The sequence below is a fragment of the Eschrichtius robustus genome, chromosome 11 (assembly GCF_028021215.1).
Source record: "Eschrichtius robustus isolate mEscRob2 chromosome 11, mEscRob2.pri, whole genome shotgun sequence".
NCBI lineage: Eukaryota > Metazoa > Chordata > Mammalia > Artiodactyla > Eschrichtiidae > Eschrichtius > Eschrichtius robustus.
The window spans coordinates 32777146-32798073 of NC_090834.1; the positions used below are offsets into that span (position 1 = coordinate 32777146).

Consider the following 20928-nt stretch of genomic DNA (forward strand, 5'->3'; position numbering starts at 1 on the left):
GTATCAGAGCACCTGCATGAGTTTGTTCACCTGTTTATGTGTCTACATTTTAAACTCCATGAGGGCAAGTATAGTTTCTTATTTCCTTGTGATTCTACCCTCAGCTTAGAATGTATCACAGTAGATGATTAACAAATATATAATGAATGAGTAAAAATGAAAATTCTCTGATCTGAGAATTGCTCATGTCCCAGTTTCTTATCTGGAATATGTTCTCCCACCAATAGTCTCTTCAAGACAGGGGGAAGCCATTGGCTTTCTTGCTTTTTTCACCTGTTTACCAGTTTATGAAGACTCATATAAATGCCAACCTCCATTTGTTTGCACACATTCTTCTGTGAGAATTCAGTGCCCTTTTCATGTATATTCTGTCTTGCAGGGTGCAGAGACCACATTTTCTCTTTCTTTCCTCTCTTCCCTGAGGTTGAGATTAGAATAGTGATGTCCAGCCAGTTTTTAATAGATGTTCATTCCTTGAAGCCCACATTTGCCTTAGTTCCCTCTGGTAAACAACTAAAATTTCTTCAACGTAGACATTTATATATAAACCAGTTTCATCATGAGCACTTAACAAATACATTTCTGGCTTCTCAAAATGCTAATGAAATTTAGACCTGATACTTAGCTCTCATTCAGTATACTTGGGTGTATAAGCTGTCAGATTTGAGTGGCTGAATTTTTTATCAGCATCATCTTAAAATACCTCCTACTCCCTGATCAGGCTGGAACAAATTAACCAAGGTGATTTATTTCAGCAGGGTCAAGAAACCATCTGTGACTTGTAAAAATGATAGGATCAGCTTTCCTTCCCATTATGTTTTTAAAACTTACTGCTACTGAAGTAATTAACATGAAACTTACAGACAAATCAGAAAGAACTTTGCCTTATAAGAGAAATTTCTTTCTCTGAGGTCACAAATCCTTTAAGACTTCTGAGATAACTAACTTTCTCAGGTCTGCTCTCTACTTTCTTTTCTTGAGTGGGTAGTACTTTGTCTCTCCCATGGCCATTTTCTTCCCCCTGCCAGTCTTTCTGACATTTCCTGATAGAGTCAGGAATAGCACTTTGTCAGTTAATTTATCTTTGAAAAGATCACAGATTGAAAGTGATGCAGGAGGTAGTTCAAACCAAATAACCATTAATACTGACAATAATTATCATTACTCTTTTTTAAGCACTTTAAGTGCTAGTTATAATTACATAACTAATGCATTTAATTCTCAAAACAGCCCTGTAATTTAAGCATCCCATACCAGCCTTTTACAGAAGAGGAAGAGAGGAGAGTAGATTTCCTGAGGTCACACAGTCAGTAGATGGCTGAGTTAAAATTTGAACTCCTGTCCCCACATTTTTTCATTTCGCCAGTGTTTATAAGTAAATGTGACTGCAGTTGTCCATGTCTTGAATGACAAGGATTCTTGAGGAGAGGCGCTTAAGGCAGATAGTGACCTGTTCAGCAGTAATGTAGCCTGTATTCCTGTTGTCACTTAGTTGGAAGAAGATTCAGATGGCTGAGATGAAACTGTGCATGTAATGAATTGAACAGAGGTTTGCCTGACTCGCATGGATGTTTCTTTGCCTTCTAGGAAGATTTCCAACCCGCAGCAGCCTCAGAGACCAATTGGGAGTCAGTCACAAGCTCTATCTCAGTAAGTAATTTATTTTTCTGTTGCCTGCAAAGACAACTGATGGAGAAGTAGCTAAGGTCAACCCTGGGATGACTTCAGCTGCATGAAGGATCTATGGCTGGACCCAAAGCCAGATCTCAAACATGATGTGTTCTTCCATTTATTTTAGGTTATAGTGGGCTATGTCAGATGCCCTTTTTTCTCCTCTTTCAGAAAGGTTTCCAGGAAATGTCAGTACCCCTTGTAGGAACACAGGATAGACAATGACTTAACTATTTATCAATTTCAAAGCAGAACGTTGCAACTAAAGGACTGTCCAGACATATCAAAGGTATGAAACAGTTCAGGGCCTAAGCTCAAGTGGGGAATTTTGAAATAGTTTTTTGAATATTCCAGGGGATTCCGTTAACCTTTGCATTTTCAAGGATCTTTTCAGATGTGAAAAATCCATGTTTATGGTAACATAACTTAAGTACAAGGCAGGCTTGTGTTCTATTTGGCTTGGAAATAAAACATAACTCACCCTGAAACTATAAAATGGTTCATGCTCCATTGTTTTTTCCTCCAAATTTAGTCATTTCCCAGTATTCTGTATACTTATCTACTTTGTACAGAAAGAGCAGACTTTGTTTTCACCAATCTTATGGGTAGCACCTATGTAGCAATAAACTGCAAGATAATAAATGCAGTTGTTCATTAAAAGATTAAGAGCATGGAGAAAGCTTGTCCATGGTTCTAAAGTGGGTTAGTGTGGCTGAGTCAGAGTTGATTTTTTTTTCCAGAAGTGATGTTCTATCTTTTGTTCTTGGAGGGATTTTTAAAAAATTCCCTCAGATGCCAGGATTTCTTCAGCTATGGATTCTGTGACTATTTAATTCACCTGGTGTGGCTGCTGAACTAGAACATGATCTGATTGAGATCAGTGAGGTCTCTAATGGTGATATTAAGAGTGTTTTGCTCGTTTCTGATGGTCAAGAATGCATGCTCTGAACCTAGCTGAGTATAGGCAATCATTGTCAGGAAGGTGAAAATTAAAATAAGGCAGGTAATACTGAGGAGCTGGGAGGCTAGGCAAGAGGTGTGGGCAGTTAGCAGCCCAAGACTGACAATTCAAGGTACATGCCAGTGGCAGCTTTTGCCATTCAGGACCTAGTGGTCTATTCTGTCAGGAGATCCTCTGGCTTCTCAAGTATCTTACACATGATAGCTCAGGGTTATCTAATCATTCCTGCCCAAAGGGCAGAAATCAGTTTAAAGGACCCTTCACTGATTCAGGATAATCCAGGTCCTCTTAAAGAGAAGGATTGTCCTGTCCATTTGGTGCATCTGTGGAAGCTCAGCTCTAGGTCCAAACCCATTGGAAACTCTTCTGGGTTGAGTTCCAAGTCCAGGTTCTGCTGAGTCCTCTAGGAAGACCAGGGAGACCTAGCTTCTTTTTCATTCTGATTTTCAAGAACCTTCTGGAGTAGGAGCAAGGGCCCTTGGACCTACCATTTACTTCTGTATAAACCATTCTTTGTTTTTGTTGAAACCGGTTTACAGTTTTCAGAACATTTTTACAGATTTTTATCATTACTTTAAAATAATTCACCTAGCTTTAAAATTGATTTTACAAACATATAACAAAAGCTGAATGAGATCAAATTTACAGTGCAATTGAAAGAGGCACACCCAACTAGTATTTCTCTCAAAAATAGTTCTTAATATAATTGCCTCGGAAACAAAAATATTCTCGTGGGTTGATTAGATCACCTAGTCACTCATAAATATTTTCTTAAATATCATTAGTGTTTCAAGTCAAAACTTGAAAAGAGCAGTAAAACTCACACACAAGGACACTTTTACATTTTACCTACGGTTTGGATTTGCTCTTCAGACTAATGTTAGAAGAGACTGGACTCCCTCCTCCTCCTCAGGGATTAAGATCCCCTCCACAGCTTTCTCTTGGAGAAATATCTGAATACACACTACACCTTAGGTACTGATAGGACCAACCCCAGGAAACTCCTTGCCAGGAGTTCCTCAGAGCCATTTAAGTAGCTTATGCTTGTGTCTGAATGGCTTGATTGATGTTTCTGCTTTTGTTTCAAAAAAGAGGGAAGAATTTTAATTTCAAAGCTTTCATATGCTGCCATGCACCTAACTTTGGCCAGCTCATTTTGACTTTTTGGATCTTAGACCCACATGATACAAAGCTAATTGTAAATCATCTGTTGTGTATGAGCCAGGTAGACTGTAAATCCTGACAATACAAAGTTGAATGGGAATTTGGAATTTTGTTACTGAGTCAGAAATTTAGCCGCCTTTAGCATAGGATGCCAAGAGGGATCTGAAAATCAGAAGTGACGTGCTTCAATCAGGGTTCAGCTTCTATGAGACACACACACACACACACACACACACACACACACACACACAAACACAAATACACTCCTAGATTAAGGAGCTGGCCTGATACCTTCAGCAATCTATCTCATGTCTCACACGCTACTCCCCAAACCCCGTCTGCCACCTACTCCCTTTCCCTACAGGACGTGTTTGAAATCTCCTAAATTACACCAATGGTAGGTTATGCTTTTATAAAACCTCTTAGTTTTGCTAAAGACAGACTGTTCCCCTAAGAGCAAGTAATCTTTTGGGGACCTTTGGATCTTGATTGGCTAAAAAGAAAAAGTGTTACCTGAGAGTGAGAATATAAATGTGGGCTTTACTGTCTGGGACTCTATAATGCATAGGCATATTATTTCTCAGTAGGAACGCAGCTGAGTTTCAGAAATGCAAGTTTTCGTTAATCTCTATTTTTCCTGTAGAGATATGAGATATTTGCCCTTGGAGGATCTTATTTGTTTGGCAGTTTCTTTAAAGACATTTAGAAATCATTGTAGACTATGTGCTTTCCAATTCCTTGTTAATGGGTCATGAATTTTTACAGAGATGTTTGCTACATGGCTCATTTACCTCTAGATTGTACAAGGGTTAGTGAAGTAAGTGCTTGGAAAGTTAAGTGGGGGTGTATTCCATGGCAAAATACATAATCCCTTCCAGACTTTCAATGATGTTGCATTCCCCATTTGAAGAGTGTTCCTGAGAATGTTTTAATGGCAACTGGGATCCCTCACAGACTATAGCACTTAAAATGCACACACACATGGGGAGGGGGAAGGGGAAGCTGGGACGAAGTGAGAGAATGGCATGGACATATATACACTACCAAATGTAAAATACATAGCTAGTGGGCAGCAGCTACATAGCACAGGGAGATCAGCTCGGTGCTTTGTGACCACCTAGAGGGGTAGGATAGAGAGGGTAGGAGGGAGACGCAAGAGAGAGGAGATATGGGGATATATGTATATGTGTAGCTGATTCACTTTGTTATACAGCAGAAACTAACACACCATTGTAAAGCAATTATACTCCAATAAAGATGTTAAAAAATAAATGCACGCACACGCATGTGAATCTTCTACCCTTAGGTCAAGGGAGCCAGTTTCATGGCTCATTATCCTTGTTGACAGTAAGCTGGTTAAAGTGCCAAAATTTATCAAGATGTCTCCAGAGTAAATTTAAACCCTGTTCACAGAACGTCCGCAATGCTAGGTGAGCTACAAAGATGGGACACTGAGGCTAAATGGAGAGGATGAATGGATTATTCAAGATTTGCATGGAAAGGAGTTCAGAATTTACCTGCTCACCATTATTTGTTGATATGGATATGATGATTTGAGACTTTGAACCAAGAAATTGGATGATTTATTTTGATATTTCCATTTAGCTGGTATTTTTTTTAATGATTACAATTCAGATGACCTGGATGTTTTATGACCTTCCTGTTTTTGATTTGCAAAAAAGTGAATGACTATGACTTACCACTTAATTGTTCTTATTTAGGAATATAGCAAGACTATGGCATAGTGGCTTAGCATGATATTTATGTACATGATGTCTTGTAATCAGAAGTCTGTTTATGTTCCTTCCATATGGTTTTGTGACTCTTGTATTTCATAACAATGGACTTCTTCTGAGTACACTGAGCTGTATGTCACTCTTAGGGGGTATCCTATCACTCTCCATCAGTAACGGACCCCACTCTCACTGCGGATACTCTGGACAAAACAATTGCAGAATTTGATACTGTGGAAGATCTGCTCAAGCACTTCAATCCAGAATCATGGCAAGAAGATCTTGAGAATCTGTATTTGGACACCCCTCATTATCGAGGCAGGTCATATCATGACAGGAAGTCAAAAGGTAAGAAACAAATAAGGTTCTTCATAAGCAGATAAAAGTGCTAATAGTAATAAGTAAGAATTCGCAATGCAATGTAGTTAATTCACTTACATCAGATGATTACTGTTAGTTCATTATCGCATATCTTTTACACAGCACCTTCAAATGATGTTCTGTGTTTTGTCCAAACTGTGTTGTTTGTATGGGACTAAGAAAGGTTTGATTCAGTCAAAGATCTATCATAGTTTGGAGTTAGAAAAGACCTTATAAAATCATCTGGACCAATTTTGTGCTTCTTGGCAAGTAAGGCATTATCAGTCCCACCGTAAACAGTAGAAGCAACCAAAGTCAGGGAAGGTAAATAACTCTTCAAAAGCTGCATGGCAATGGAGAGGAAAGGAGAGTCATGTTCTCCTGCATCCAATGGCAGTGCCTGTGTAACAGTCCCCTGTGCCTCTCTGATGGATATGAATGTTGAATTAGCCAGGGACTCAGTCATTTTTGGCAGGAGAGGCTTCTGGTAAAGTAATGGTCAAGGGGCTTCCCGGGCTTCCCTGGTGGCGCAGTGGTTGAGAATCTGCCTGCCAAAGCAGGGGACGCGGGTTCGAGCCCTGGTCTGGGAAGATCCCACATGCCGCGGAGCAACTAGGCCCGTGAGCCACAACTACTGAGCCTGCGCGCCTGGAGCCTGTGCTCCGCAACGGGAGAGGCCGCGACAGTGAGAGGCCCGCGCACCGCGATGAAGAGTGGCCCCCGCTTGCCACAACTAGAGAAAGCCCTCGCACAGAAACGAAGACCCAACACAGCCATAAATAAATTAATTAATTAATTAAAAAAAAAAAGTAATGGTCAAAACTCTGGAAAATTTCACTCTACTCATTCAATGTCCATTCTGAAATTTTTTATGAGGTCCTACTATGTGCTTTGTGCCCTTGGTGGTTCATAGGATATAAATGTCTCAAGGAAGAAACCAATATCTGGGATATTTTGGACAAGTGTGAGGGCACACATTCAGCTGGAAGGTTCAGGAAAGCAAATGAAGGGAGAAGAAAGGAATATTCAGGCAGAATTAAAACATCATGAGTTAAAACAGTAATACTTACACTCTTAAAAAATAGGTATCCTAGTACTACATCTGAGTGATATGATCTTAGGACATGGATGTTTATTTAAATGTTTAACTCAAATTAATATAGAAATAACTTGTAATTACCTCATTGAATAAAACTATAATTTCTAGTCTGTTATGTTTAAGATTTGTTATTATTTAAACTTTCTCTACAAGTCTTGTAAGGCTGGCTTGCATCATAGATATAAAGGTATTTAGGACAATACAGCTTGTTTCCTATACTTTGTAATAACATGGGTACTTTCAGGAATTAAAAGGAACCCTGGGCCCTTTTGTAGATAATGTTTATGTTGGTAAGGACAACATATTAAAACATGTAGGCTGAAATGACTAGTTAGTTAACTCCTGCCTGGGTCTGCTGCTTATGGCTTAGGTCATAATCTTATATACTTAAAGTGCACAGCTAAGTGGGGACAACAGAGTCAGTGGTGGCCCTGATGTTATGCAGATATGTCATATGTAGGTCAGTGTAACTCTCAAATCGAATTTCCCCAGGGCTCAGATTGGATTCAACTCAGAGAAGAAATGGCTTTTCTATAAAGCGTTGCTGTCTTTGGATCTCTACTAGGTCAACTTGAAGGAAAGTAAAATACTCACTATGTTTTGAAAACCCCAGAAAAAAATATTAAAAATGGTATTGGAGAAAGAAATGATAAAATCTGACTCGTTTTCAAGTATCTTAACCACTGTAGCTATTTGAGGGACAGCCCTTCTTGGCACCTATTTTTTTGAAGTATTAAAATTTAAAAATCACCTAAATTCATTACTTATTTTTCCCCAGATACTATGTTGAGTTGGAGGCAAGGTGTCTCAGTTCAAAGCCTAACCCTGCCACTTAGAAGTTTTGTGATTTTTTCAGCAAGTCACTGACTCTTCCTGGGCCTCAGTGTCCTCATTGACAACGTGTGTATGATAACACCTACTTTCAGGAATTGTTAGGGGTGCCATCGAAAGCACTTGGCACATAGTACTTGCTCAAGAAATGTTAGCCAGCTGCAGCTACTGAGAATTCTGAAATGTTTGCCTCACTTCCCTGGTGAAGCCTTTCTTGTCCCTTGTCATCTCCCTGTGAAGCACACCACTCCAAAGTTTGGAGTACTTGAGATGCCACAGCATTTTTTTGTCCTACTACTGCATTGCTATTTGTATCTTTGTGTTTTCTCTAAGGGAATATGAGAGCCTAGGACCTAAGGGTTTCAACTCTGGCTAAATATTAAGTCACCTGGGGAGCTTTAAAAAACTACGGGTGCCTAGTCCTATCCCAGTCACAATGACTCAGAATCTCTGAGAGCAAGGCTGGGGTATTGATATTATTTTATGGCTCCTAGGAGATTGAGACCGATCCTTAGAGGCAGCCAGGGTTGAGAGGTGGTTCATCCTATATCTCCAGTAAATTGGCACAGTCTCTGACACATTTTAGCTGCTCGGTTAATGTTTGTGGAACTGAAGATATTAATAATTCAGTATTAGTATATTTCTAACATTTATAGAAACCCACCCCATAGACTAAGGATTGTAGCTTTATTAAGAATGCCTTTGGTTACCGAAATAACCTTGCTAGAGCATTCAAGGCACCATTCTACTTATTTCTGACAGCGTAAACATTTCTCTCCCCTGTTGGCTTAGATTTCATTTCTCAATCTCTTGTTTAAAATGGCCCTAAGGCAGGTCTGTACCCTTTCATTTAACACTGGCAAGCCACCACTGTCTCTGCACTTGTATAACTGTGCTGATTTAATTGTTTATCATTCCACCGATGCTGAATCACCTGCCTGTATCACAAAAGCAAAGGAAATCAGGTTTAATATTTCAGCTGTTATTTTCAGCTTTTAGAACTTAAAAGTACAAATTCATGGTTTGTATCCTGATGTATAAGAAAGGGGACAGTGAATAAAAGAGTGAAAACCGAAAAGTAGTTATAGATGATGGAGGTCCATTAAGTGTCAAATAAAATGTGAACTGTATAGGATCCCTAAAAAAGTTTTCTACTATCAGTATAATAATCTCTTAATGATGTTGTACAGAAACAAACATCATTTTTGAATATCTATTGAGCATCCATTCTTCTGATTTGCCCAGACTGATCAAAAGTGGCATTTTTCATGATACCAAAGAACAGGATTCTAAGATGACCCTTGAATGTGAATATATAAATCACAAAATTTTATAAACTCTAAAATAAAGCACAAACACACTAGGTGAAGAACTTATGTAATGAAGTAGAAAACAGTTAATAAAATTAAATTTTACTTCCACTGTTATTTGAAGGGAGATTAGGTGACAGTGAATTTTTAGTTCTCCTTAAGAAGAGACTTGAAAATGAGAAGCAAGAGGACCGTAAAAGTTTAGGGAGAAGAGGGAGAGAAAAGAGACATAACTTTGCCAAGTATTGAAGCCGGAACTTCAGCGTATAAGGTCCACTTTTTTCAAATTCACAAGTAATAGATAAGCACAAACTTGTCTGTAAAACCTTCTGGACTGATGATAATAGGACAAGTTAATATATCCAACTTTCAGTTTCCTAGGGGGTAATGGAGAAAAGGGTAGCATGGATAATTCAACTCTGTAGATAAGTACAGTTCCAAAACCGAATTTTTGCCAATAATTTCAACCCCATGCCTTCAACCTCAACGCTGCCCAAAAGTTTTAAAAAAAAGTTGTTTGAAATACAAGTTGTATTTACTTCTTCTGATGAACATGCCAATAACATAGTAAATTTGCCCATAATTAGGTAAAATATTATATGGATGTTCTACAAACTATGTAATCACTCTCTGAATCATTGCATGACCACTGTAGTTTAACTGAAATTACACTGCAATTCCTTTAAAACACAATACTTTGAACTTGGTAGCAATGTATATTTACTGAAGTATATAGCATGACATCTGACATCTCTACATTGAAAAACTATCGGCCGTAAACTCTACTAGACTGGGCAATAATTGAGAGGTGATTTATGGAGATTAACAATGTAAGTGAGATGCAGTCTTTTACTTATTCCAGGAGAGCTTGACTTTCCTGAATGATGGTGTGTTTGCCATAGAAAAATCCAACACATAATAGCAAGAGGAAAACCTGTTCTCACAGTTTGTGTTGTGATTAAAATATGGATATAATTGTTGAGGCACTCCAACTTAATAGTTGTGAACTACAGTAATGCTTGACAAAAATACAATTTTCCCCAAAGAGTTGCCAGTTTTTTTTGAATTTTATTTTATTTTATTTTTTTATATAGCAGGTTCTTATTAGTTACCTATTTGATACATATTAGTGTATACATGTCAATCCCAATCTCCCAGTTCATCCCACCACCACTGCCACCACCCCGCCCTGGCTTTCCCCCCTTGCTGTCCATACGTTTGTTCTCTACATCTGTGTCTCTATTTCTGCCTTGCAAACTGGTTCATCTGTACCATTTTTCCAGATTCCACATATATGCATTAATATATGATATTTGTTTTTCTCTTTCTGACTTACTTCACTCTGTATGATGGTCTCTAGGTCTATCCACGTCTCTACAAATGACCCAATTTCATTCCTTTTTATGGCTGAGTAATATTCCATTGTATATATGTACCACATCTTCTTTATCCCTTCCTCTGTTGATGGACATTTAGAGTGCTTCCATTACCTGGCTATTGAAAATAGTGCTGCAATGAACATTGGGGTGATGATGTGTCTTTTTGAATTATGGTTTAGTGGGATTGCTGGGTCATATGGTAATTCTATTCTTAGTTTTGTAAGGAACCTTCATAGTGGCTGTATCAGTTTACATTCCCAGCAACAGTGCAAGAGGGTTCCCTTTTCCCCACACCCTCTCCAGCATTTGTTGTTTGTAGATTTTCTGATGATGCCTATTCTAACCAGTGTGAGGTGATACCTCATTGTAGTTTTGATTTGCATTTCTCTAATAATTAGTGATGTTGAGCAGCTTTTCATGTGCCTCTTGGCCATCTGTATGTCTTCTTTGGAGAAATGTCTTTTTAGGTCTTCTGCCCATTTTTTGATTGCGTTGTTTGTTTTTTTAATGTTGAGCGAGTCGCCATTTTTTGATGCAGGGGCCAAATTTGATGTGCATTCCTCTTTAAAAAATCAGTAATTTAATATTGAGTGAAGCAAACATATTGATATTAAATTGAGTCCAAATGATGGAGTTTGAAATATATGATTTTCACAGATTCTAAATGCTTAGACGTTGTAACTCTGGGACAGTTACCAACCCATTTCCCAGGATCTAATATCAATTTGTGATTTCTTACATGACATTATTTTGCTGTAAGATCTAAAACACTTGATTCTTTAATTTAAAACTATTTATTGGTAAATAACTGGCATAAGAAGCTGATGAGTAAATGAAATAAATATGTTTCATATAAAATGTTTGAATTGGTTCTAAATTCTCTTAGATACAAATATCTTTTATGTTTAAATTAGTCATTTATTGCTGTTTCTTTGTCATGCCCTTTGTCATACTAACTAGAAAGAGCCAAGCTCTGGAGATGTCATTCAATGGGTATATAGTTTCAGTCATGCAAGATGAAAAATTGCTAAAGGTCTGCTGTACAACACTGTGGTCATGGTTAATAATACTGTACACTTAAAAATTTAAGCAGATACACCTCATGGTATCTGTTGTTTAACATGTTTTTTTATAAATGTTCTTTTTTGTGAATATTTGGTAGACGTTGCCCATAAAAATAATTAAAAAACAATTTAGAATGTAGGAAACAATTTCAAAGTGTATTAAGATATGAACATATTTTAGAAATGACCTAAAGTCACAGTAAATTGAATGCTTACAACTTTCTCTCTCTGCCTATTTGATATCTGGTTGAGAATTTGCAGAAAGCCCTTGGCTGACGCTAGTGATGAATCAGATAAGTCACTCTTGAGATATCCTTCTGTAACTATCTATCGGTAAATTAAACAAACAGAGGTACTACAGACGTTAAATCAAATGGATTTCTTTTTCTAATTTCTTGTGTTGAATAAGGGTTAGCTTTACTGAGTTTCCTGAACCATGTGGTATGTACCAAGTAAAAGCTTTCTTTATCAATATTAAAATTGTTTACCATAAATTTGATAGAAATAGAGCAAAAGAAAGAATGTGAGAGTGGGAAGAGCATGGACTTTGGAGTCAAGTAAACTCATAATAAAATTCTAACTCAGGTACTAATGGTGGCCTTGGAGAGTTATGTGCAGACCTCTGAGCCTGTGTTTTTTCCATTTGGTAAAATGACTCTAATGATAACAACTTTGCAAAGTCGTGTGAGGATTAATAATAGCAGAGTGTCCAACTCTTAGTGGGCCCTCAATAAATGCTAGCTATTATTATTACTTGAATACAGAACTCTGCACAGAACCAAGGTATTTCTGTGGACCCTGCTCTCTTCCTTGTAAGGCTCTTAGATAAGCATCAGTAATCTGGAGAGCCTCCTACAGAGTATCCAAATATTGTCATATTTAAGTATCTGTATAATCAGTACACTCATTAAAAGTTTACAATATAATTGCCAAGTACTAAACTTTTCTATGATATATTTACCCAGAAATTGCTGGCACCCTTTTGCTTTTTGGACATTTCCTTTTGAAAGCTTATTTTTTAGATTTTAGCCACTCTTTATAACCCATATGATTTGTAAGTAACTAGATTCCCCACTCATTCAGTTTGCCAGCAAGCCTTAATAAAAACCATATTATCATTTATAGTGTCACATGTGTCTATGAGGGCACACACATAAAATGTTTGAAGAAGATCTCAGCACAGGGACAAGGACCTTTATGGTTGTTTATTCTCTTACTGCCACTGCAGCCTCTGATTTTCTCCTATAGTGGCTGTCTGTCTTTGTGGATATCCTAAGCCCACTCTCATCATCAAAGTTATTCCTCCCATCTAGGCATATAATTCAAATGCACATTGATTAAGAAATCCATTTTGCAGTAGAAAACCATAGGTAACTTTTAGTGTCTGGGTGGACAAATGTGCCTTTTCCACAACAGTCACTCTTGTTAAAGATGAATGGGTTTGCCTTGTAGTTCCTGTACCCATTTTTACCTGTGTAGCATTGGGAATCCTCTGCAACATCCTTGTGCTCAGTGCCCCTATGGACTGAAGGAGAGAGCATACCCTTCCTAGAGCACACATTCATGCAGAAACTGCTGGTGCTGGAACATCTGGCTCATTAAGTGTCTTTACTTGCAAAGGACTGTGCTGAGTGCTACGTCCCATGAAATTTAACTAAAAACAACACATCATCATTGTTTTCTGACATTTCGATCAAGGTGGACATGACCTTCCTTTCCTTAGTGATCACCAATTGCAGAATCTTAGCCACTTCTGGTTTAGGTGATTCTGTTCTTAACCTTACTTCATTGATCTGTTTTACTCATTTCAAGGTTAATGTGAGGCATACCTACTGAGAGCTAGGGTCTGGACCTTGCTTCAAACACTTTTAACTCATTCAAGCTCAATGAATTTCTTGGCAGGAGAGTATTGTTATTTCCATTTTATCTAATAAAAGAAACAAATCCAGAAAGGTTCAGTGACAGCTATAAAGTAGAGAGCCATGACATGAACCTGGGTGTGTTGGCTGCAAAGTCAATGCTGTGGGGGACCCAATAATGCGTAAAGCTCAGAGACTCATAGCCTAGTAAATGAGAGACAAGAGAAAGATCTCCTTGATTCTTATTCATCGCCTAACCTGTTTTCTTATTTTTCATTGCAAAGATGTACTTCATACATCCCCCTAGAGTTCAGAGAATTGCCTTATGATGGTGTCAGCTGCTTTCATGCCTAATCCAATGCCTTGCAGATATCCTTGCACTCACCCATTCATTTTCCAGCAAGTATTTGTCAAATGCCTACTATATGTCCAGTGACTGTAGGCAAGTCACTCAACTCTTCTGCATCTCAGTTTCCACATCTATCAAATGGGAATAGTAGTCTCTAAGATAACAGTTTGTTATGAGAATTCCATGAGACTTGAGTAGGTGCTCAGTAAATTTCCATTCGCTCATTGCTTAACAATGTTTTTAAACCCTGACAATTAGGAATTGTCTGAGTGGGAACATTTTACTGTGATTTAGATTAATTTCTATAAATACAAGTGGTAAATGTTTCCATTCTTCAGAAATTAAACCAGCAAATGGAGTCATGAGATTCATGATTTTAAGTTTAAAATACCCTGATATTCCCTCATTAAAAGTTATAAGATAATTGTTCTTTCCAGACTTATTTGCACTTGCAAATTGAGGTTGAAATGTGGAAACAATTTTCACAATTATGTGCTAATTTATAGAAGAGGGAATCTGAAAATCACAGTGAGGTTGTAATGTCCATAAAGAGGAATAGACTCCTCCTGGGAAATTTATGAACCTTGAAGAAGGCTGAGAGCCCCTAGTTGCTTGGTATAAAAATACTACAATTATTTATATATTCCCCTTACCTCCCACCGCCACATAAAGTGCCATAAATCTAGTGTTGTAACATCAAAGTCAAGTTTATAATAAAGCACTCTACGTAACAGACTGTGGGACTACTCCCCATTTGGCAAAAGACATATTCCTGAGCACCTTGAGATGTGTATCAGAGAGCCAGCCATCTGGATGCCATCCTTTACCCATGTGGCACAGCTTCTAGAGCCCATGGGTCTTGGTGCCAATCTTCATGCATCGCAGTTCATCCTTGATAGAGCTGGTTCTAGAACCCTAGTTTTTCAATTCTAACCCAACAACCATCAGTAGTTTGATTCATTTAGATAGTAGTTACTGAGTACCTATTCCTTGCAAAGAAAATCTGGATTGATTAGTGGTCTATAAATGGCCTGAACTTTTTCTAATTTTGACTTTAAGTTTATGGGTATCCCACAAAAGATAGATATTTAAGAAAAATCAGAAATGTTTGTCTTGGGGAGCCATAGTGACTCCAGTTATTTTTTATTGGATTTAATTAGTTATTTCAAATATCCTGAAATGGCATGTGTGCTTAGACTACAAAAAAAAAAAAAAAATGTTGTAGTTTTTTCATCAGTATGCTGCTTCTAACTGTTGAAACCAAATGGTTTTAGGAGAGGTGGACTTAAATGACCTACATTTGGTCCTTCCACTAGGGGCAAAGCACTAGGAGAGGGGAGATAAAAAGATGATTAACTCTGCTTTCAAGAACCTTATGGTTTAGTGGACAGGAAACACCTAAATAAAGAAAAGGATAAAGCAAAGCCTACAAAGTAAGTGCTATCATAGAAGGCAGAGAATGTGTGGTGAGTATATAGTGAAGGGGTCAGAGGAGATGTAGGGTGAATGTGCCTTTTGACTTAGAAGATTAAAATGACATAGTGGACTGAGATGCCAGAGAAGGTAAACTAGAATGACAAAAACATGGTTTTAAAAAAGGCACGGCCCTACTTCAAGCACTTGCTCTTCTATTGCCAAACCTGCACTGATATAGAGGCTGCTAGTGAGTGCCTGCTAAGAGAGTTCATAAAGAATTTTAGCCTGTAAAGGCTCAATTTGGTTGTATTAAGATGATTACTGGCTAGCTGCAAGAATATAGAGAAGTTTAATTGAACACTAGCAGATTCAGGAAGATAAAGAGAAAAAAGGCTGGTGACACACATAACAGAATAAAGACTGATGAAAGGCCAGCACAGTGAAAGCCAACCAATAAACTTGACACCCAGAAGAGACTGACCCAAAGAAACCATCCTCCTATTGAACAAAACAAACCATGAATCAAACATGCATGGGAAGGAAAAATAGTTTTCTTACATTCAATGTGAGGACATTATTTTGTTTCACAATGAATTTTTGTATTCACAAAAAAATTGAAATGATTAATTCAGAAAAGGCTTTTAAATTTTTATCATAAGCTGATCACCACCTATGCTGTGTTTGCCAAGCATGTGAAATACAATATTGGCTTTATCTGTCCTATAGAAAGAATCTCTAGGGTTCTATCATTTGTTGCCCCCTGAAAACAATTGCTATCAGCCCATCCAACTCTTTACGTGGACCTCCGATTGGTTTTCATAACAAAGACTACAGGTAGGTAAGGGCAAGAAGGAATTCAAGGAGAAATGAGGACAAAGTGAAGATCATGAATTGACAAAAGGCCTCTCATTTCAGGTGAAAAAATATGAAATTCATTGTATTTCTCAATACCAAAGAAAAAAGTACGTTCTGTGCAGTTGCCCGGTTTATTTGCAAGAACCCAGCATACATTTCCAGTACAATCCGATAGATGAATGTGTGTGCACAGGAGTACATGCTTGGGTATATGTAATTGACAACATCTTGAAAGTGACAGGTCAGTGCCTAGCAACGCGCCTAGGAAGCCAGGTCATTTGACAGCGAGTAGACCTCTAGACGGAAAGCTCCAGCAGGGCTCGTAGAATCTGCTCTTTGCACCCTCCTTCAAATCTTTAGACCTGGGCTCAGAAGTGCAAGAGTAATGAAAAAGCCTGAATTCAGACTCTGGCTCTACCACTGACTAGGTATGTGGCTGTGGACAAGTTCTTTTCCCTACCCTCTCAGAGCCTCGATTTTCTCAAGTGTAAAAGTAAGGGTAATGAGAGTATGTAATTCCTAGCATTTGTGAGGATTTCATGCAATTGTATATGTGAAGAACTTTTCATGCTACCTGATACTTAGGAATATAGATGGTCAATATAAAAAAAGACCAGGCTGACTCTCCTTCCTCCCAAACCCGAGCCTGAATGGATTAGAAACTGAACCAGTGAGCGCATTCACCAATGTACCATTGCTTTACACATCCCTGCCCTAGTGCTCAGGTCCCAGAGCTCTTACCACAGCCCAGGAACCTGTACACCTGGGTGAAATAAGGGCAGCTAGGTGCAATTAATGGGCCTTTGAGTGAAATTTGGAACGTCCTTGTTGCTCTGTAATATTCTGCTGCGGAGACTGAAGCGGGAATGGAAAGGGCAGCTCCCCTCTCTGAGTTTGTACTGCTTGGCCTGCCTCCCTCACAGCAGGCTCACACCAGAGCCTCCCTTCAGACCAGACCACTGGAAACCTTAACTGCCACTCACTCCCTTGTCTGGCTCCCTGCTCTGCTGTGCTGCCTAGTCAATCTTCTTTGACTGGAAATTCAACATCCCCTGCAGAAAGTCTGCAGTGGCACTTTGAAGTTATTTGCATCCACTCTGAAGAACCTTTGAGTTCTCGTTCTAAATTGAGTGCCTTCGTGGTTTCAATCCCCTGATAAGCAGGGCAGCTGGATTCTACAGCAGTCACATTGGGTCACAGTTCTGAGTCACGTCAGTGAATTGATGCATAAAACTGACAACATTGTAAATCTCTTCATGGCAGGTAGGAAACAGAAGTAACCAGTGCTAGTCAGTAAAACAGTTATACAATGTGAAGAGTTTTGTTCCAAGATGAGTAAGGCATACATGCCTATCCTGATTTGTTGACAGCACTTTGCGGGTTAGCTGAATTCCCACAGGGAATCATACTGTAGTTTGGCTTGGACATATTCTGGAGATAAGGGTGTAGCCATTTACCACCCCAGTCCTAGCACAATGCCGTACAGGAAAGCTTGATACAGTGCCAGGGAGGTCGATCTTCCTCCTTCAGCTATAAGGTTGCCTGCCATCCCCCCACTCTGCCTGATGTGGCAGAGACCATGAGGCAAAAGAGAGAATGATTTCGAGCCCAGTTTTCCTACTTAGTATTCACTTTGAGTAAGTAATACACATCTCAAAAGGGTGGGCGAAAAAAAAAGAGGGTGGGGAACAACGACAGGTAGTCCAGTGTATCATGTGCCTAGCAGAGGACTGGCTAAACTCAAGTTGACTCAGTACTGTCACTTCCTTCCCATCCCTCTCTGCCTTCCACATGCCACAACCCCTTCCTGCTAATAGGTGTTAGACAAAATATATCCCCATCATCACAAGCAACAGCTTTGGCCCTCTGCATTAGCCCTGTCCATAGCCCAGTAATGCACAGCCAGCATCAGTATTTATCTCAAGGTGACACTTTTAATGGATGATTGGTGCACTTCTTAATCCATTTACGTAATCCTTTCTGCTTTGCTTGCAGTTATTTTCAGGGCTTTAGCAGCAATAAAATGGTTCCTTTCCCAAGACAGAGTTCATTCACTTTAAATCTGGCTTGATTATAGCTAAACTTATGACACGTCTTTACAAAGGAAGGGGAAAAAGGCAATAAATTATGCACAGTAATTATTTAGAATTTATTCAGACACCACAGTGTCCTGGGCTCAGCATATAACAGTTGGGGGAAAATCCCTGCCCTTGAGAATCAAAGGCACTCAAGGCAGAGCATTAGTCCAATTGCCATTTAATTCCTCATTCAAGGGGTCATTGACCATATGGCCAGCCTTTTAGCTGACTTCATGGGGTTAAGTGGACTCTTCACCCACTTGTGCCTCCTTTTATTTCTGTTTCATTCAGATGCATTCTACTGACAGCATCCTTAGCCTTTGACCTCTACCCCAAAAGAGCACTCCTTACTATTCCTCAAGCAGTTTTGGTTTAGGACTAAGACATTTAATGGGGCTAGAATCCAGAGTAAGCCTGATGATAACTGCCTAATGTTTATGGGACTCCTTCTGTGGTGGCCTGGCTGGTGACAAAGGAAGTGCACTCGGAAATGGTGTGGAAACCGGGGGGGTGGGTGGGGGGACAAAGGACTCTCTTCTAACTGCATTCTTGTGAGAAGATAGTCATGTACATTCACCCGCCAGACGATTTGGATGCCAAATAGATGGGCGATTAGATGGATTTTGAGACCACAAATTAAAATGTAATTTATATACTACAATAATACAAATTTAACTCAAGTAAAATATTAATGACTAAAATTTGAAAATTTAGGGTGATGCTTTTAATTCATAGAAGTCCCAATAACCAACTCCCCCCCAGATAATCATTTACATAGAATAACAGCCAAAAGAGAGAAATAGAGGAGAAAGATCTGAAAAAAAATTTTTTTTTAATTATTGACCATTTGACTTTAAAGGGAAAATATTGGAGGAAAGATCAAAATGAATCAAGATGAATAAAATAACCAGCATTAATTAGTACCAGGCACACTGCATTCAATACTTCAAATATTGCTGTGAAATAAGTAAAGTTATACTATTTACATTTTATAGATGAAGAAGCAGAGGTTTGGAGCAGTCAAGTAACTTTCCAACTAAAAGGAGGCATAACCATGATGTGAGTGCAGCTGTAGCTTTACTGCAGAGCCCAAGCACTTAACCAGTACGCTATACTGCCACCTAGGACCCAATGCACAAAATTCCATCATATTCACAACCCCCAAAAAGCCATGTCCTTTGACATTTTGGTTGACCTCGGAGTTAAAATGAAGCCAAAACCTTTTTATTCCTCACATTTACTTGTAAAATTTCACTGCCAGGTGCATCGTTTAGAGTAGTTCTCCCTAATGTGTCCCTGATATAATTCAAATTTTATTTAAGTAATGGCTTACAGTCAGGAGTTATTTAGAATCAAGAAGATACACACACACACATCTTTTAAAGCAAAGACAATTATTTTAAATTGCTGAATGTTACATTTTCTTTCCTTGGAACTTTTTTTTTTTTTTTTGCATTAAAAAAGTGCAAGGAAAATTGAGCCAAGATATAGATTTAACTAAGTTTTTGAAGGTTTTTTGTTTTCTCTTTGCTGTTGTTGACTTTTTTTTTTTTTTGAAGGGCAGATAGGATCAAAAGAGAAATTAGATTTTCCATCTTTGGTGTTTGGGGTAGTAACTGAGATCCCAAGGATAGATTCAAGCCCTGGGTTAAGGCTGTCCTCACAGAATCTTCCCAGCCTGTTTGCAAAAATGTGTGCCGAGTGTGTATGCCGCAGTCGTGCACTTGCTTACACGGTGCTGTGTTTCTTACAGTTGACCTGGACAGGCTCAATGATGACGTCAAGCGTTACAGTTGCACTCCCAGGAATTACTCGGTCAACTTGAGAGAGGAGCTGAAGGTGACCAATGTGGTCTTCTTTCCACGCTGCCTCCTCGTGCAACGCTGTGGGGGAAACTGTGGCTGTGGAACTGTCAGCTGGAAGTCCTGTACGTGCAATTCAGGGAAAACTGTGAAGAAGTATCACGAGGTATGCCGTTTTCAGATTTCTTTGTTGCAGTGCTGCATTTAGCCTTTTCAGCTGCAAAAGTCCTGTAATCTCTAGGCTGCTGGGAAACAGGGCCATTGCATTGGTTGTTCACGTTGTTCACTGCACAGGGGCACCTCCCAGGGGGATGATTGGGAAATTGTACTCAAGCTAAATTTGCCTAGCCAGGTGCCCTGGGGAGAGTGTATCCTGAAGAAGGGTTTCCTTTTTCTTACCCTTATTCATAATATATCATGTGGGTTGACAACACTCTTGTTAGTATACACAATCAAATGTATGATGCAGTAATTTGAGAGCTTACTTGGCTTCCTTATAGAAATATGATGGGATTCATTTACAGTGTATGACTGCAAATCTAGGTTATGTTAAGAAAATGCTAAGAGCCGAACTTTAATTCAATCAAGTCATTGAAAAATGAAGCAGGGTAAAGATAGCAAAATATAAATTGTAAGAAAAGATACATTGTCAGAGACTTTTTCATTTTCTAAATATGGAAATATTTTTCTTCCAGAAGTACTAATTTTTCCTAAATGTGACTGAGTGCTCTGAGGAATCAGCTCTGAAATTATGCAAAAATAAACAAAAGTAAACCTAAAGATATAAGAGGAACAAAAATTTAAGGAGAGCAGTAAACTTTGATGATAATAACAGGGAATGCATGTTAAGCCTTTACTGTGTACCAGACATAATTGTGAGCAATCATTAACTCACTTGGCAGTTTCTCCACAATGCTGACAGGGGAGTGCTATTTTTATTCCCTTTTTATAGATGAGTAAACTGAGACCAGCAGTAGATTGACCAGCGTGACTTGGT

General features: G+C 38.7%; 1 protein-coding gene across 2 annotated transcripts in view; it reads left to right on the forward strand.

Moving 5' to 3' along the window:
* PDGFD (platelet derived growth factor D) overlaps positions 1-20928 on the forward strand; it is a 229464-nt gene that overhangs the window by 197491 nt on the left and 11045 nt on the right. For both annotated transcript variants that reach the window (XM_068555800.1, XM_068555799.1), the window contains exons 4-6: positions 1588-1650; positions 5679-5877; positions 19883-20097. In XM_068555800.1, coding sequence (XP_068411901.1) covers positions 1588-1650; positions 5679-5877; positions 19883-20097 — 477 coding nt within the window. The remainder of the gene's footprint in view (positions 1-1587; positions 1651-5678; positions 5878-19882; positions 20098-20928) is intronic.